General features: G+C 66.6%; 1 protein-coding gene across 1 annotated transcript in view; it reads left to right on the plus strand.

Annotated features, from left to right (window-relative positions):
• DPH1 (diphthamide biosynthesis 1) overlaps nt 1-1147 on the plus strand; it is a gene marked incomplete at its 3' end in the record, with an annotated part of 5456 nt that extends 4309 nt beyond the window's left edge. The window contains 2 exon segments of the mRNA XM_008935057.1: nt 3-49; nt 1022-1147. Coding sequence (XP_008933305.1) covers nt 3-49; nt 1022-1147 — 173 coding nt within the window.
• Between the last annotated feature and the right edge of the window lie 51 nt (nt 1148-1198).

Raw genomic sequence — 1198 nt, forward strand, 5'->3', positions numbered from 1 at the left:
GCTCATCCTGGGCACCCTGGGGCGCCAGGGCTCCCCCAGCATCCTGCAGGTACCGTCCCCCTCCCCGTGGCCCCTGTCTGGGCACCGGGCGCTGCTCCTGGGTCGGGGGGAAGGACTGGTGAGCGATGGCACCGCTGGCACAGCGGCCTTGCCTTGCTGCTGGGGCGGGGGTGGACCCGGCACCGTTGGCAGCCCATCGGTTGCCACTGTCCAGGGTCTGCGTGCCCCTGAGCTGAGCGGGCAGGGCAATTAGCGGCAGATGAGGGAGGCCGGACGAGGGCTCATTAAACCTGCCCCTTGCTGAGGAGAGCTGGTCAGCCTCGGAGACCTCCCCCCCCCCCGCAGCTCGGCAATTAATTCCCTGGGTTTGTTTTAATTGGATGAACTTCCGATCAGGTTCACTGTCCCTGCTCAGCCGGCACGCTGGCGCGTTCTGCTTCCCAGCCTGGCAAGGGGAGCAGGACCACGGAGTCCTGCCCCGTGGGAGTGGGGTGCCCTGAGCACAGCGACCCTGCTCACACCTGGGTATTCTGGGGGAGCAGCAGGTGAGATTTGTGGCAGTGCAGAGACCAGCGTGCAGAGCGGGATGGCAAGGTCCCAGCAGCACGCAGGACACAGGCGTGGCTGGGGCCGGCTGGGCAGGGGCGATTAGTGCTGGCTCTGGAGGACAAGGACGTCCCTGGGCCCCCCTGGGCCCCTCTCATCCTCCTGTAGCCTCTTGTCACAGCCAGTCTGCAGCCGGCCAGCGTCCCGGGGAAGGCAGCTGCTAACGAGAACAGATTGTTGTCATTGAGCAGTAATTACTTCATTAGGCTGAGGCACTCGCTGGGGAGAGCGGGGCATGAGCCAGAGCTATGCCCACGGTCCTGTCACCGTGCCTGGCCTGTGACTGCCGTAGGGACCTGGCCGTGGGGCAGAGCTGGGACCCAAGGGGGATCTGGTGGCCAGGAAGGGGCTGTGGGTAGCGCCTGGGGGTCTGTCTGGACTCCCTTAACCCCCTCGGGCGCCTTTGCCCCCTCAGCACCTGGAGTCACGTCTCCGTGCCCTGGGCCGGCCCTTCGTGCGGGTGCTGCTCTCCGAGATCTTCCCCAGCAAGCTGCAGCTCTTCCCTGACGTGGACGCGTGAGTGCTGCTGAGCCCCGCCCCGGCCCCCCGCTTTGGGCTCCCCAGGATGCCCCATCTCTTTCCAGGCCTCCGA

Source organism: Merops nubicus, unplaced genomic scaffold, assembly GCF_000691845.1.
Source record: "Merops nubicus isolate BGI_N331 unplaced genomic scaffold, ASM69184v1 scaffold31542, whole genome shotgun sequence".
Taxonomy (NCBI): domain Eukaryota; kingdom Metazoa; phylum Chordata; class Aves; order Coraciiformes; family Meropidae; genus Merops; species Merops nubicus.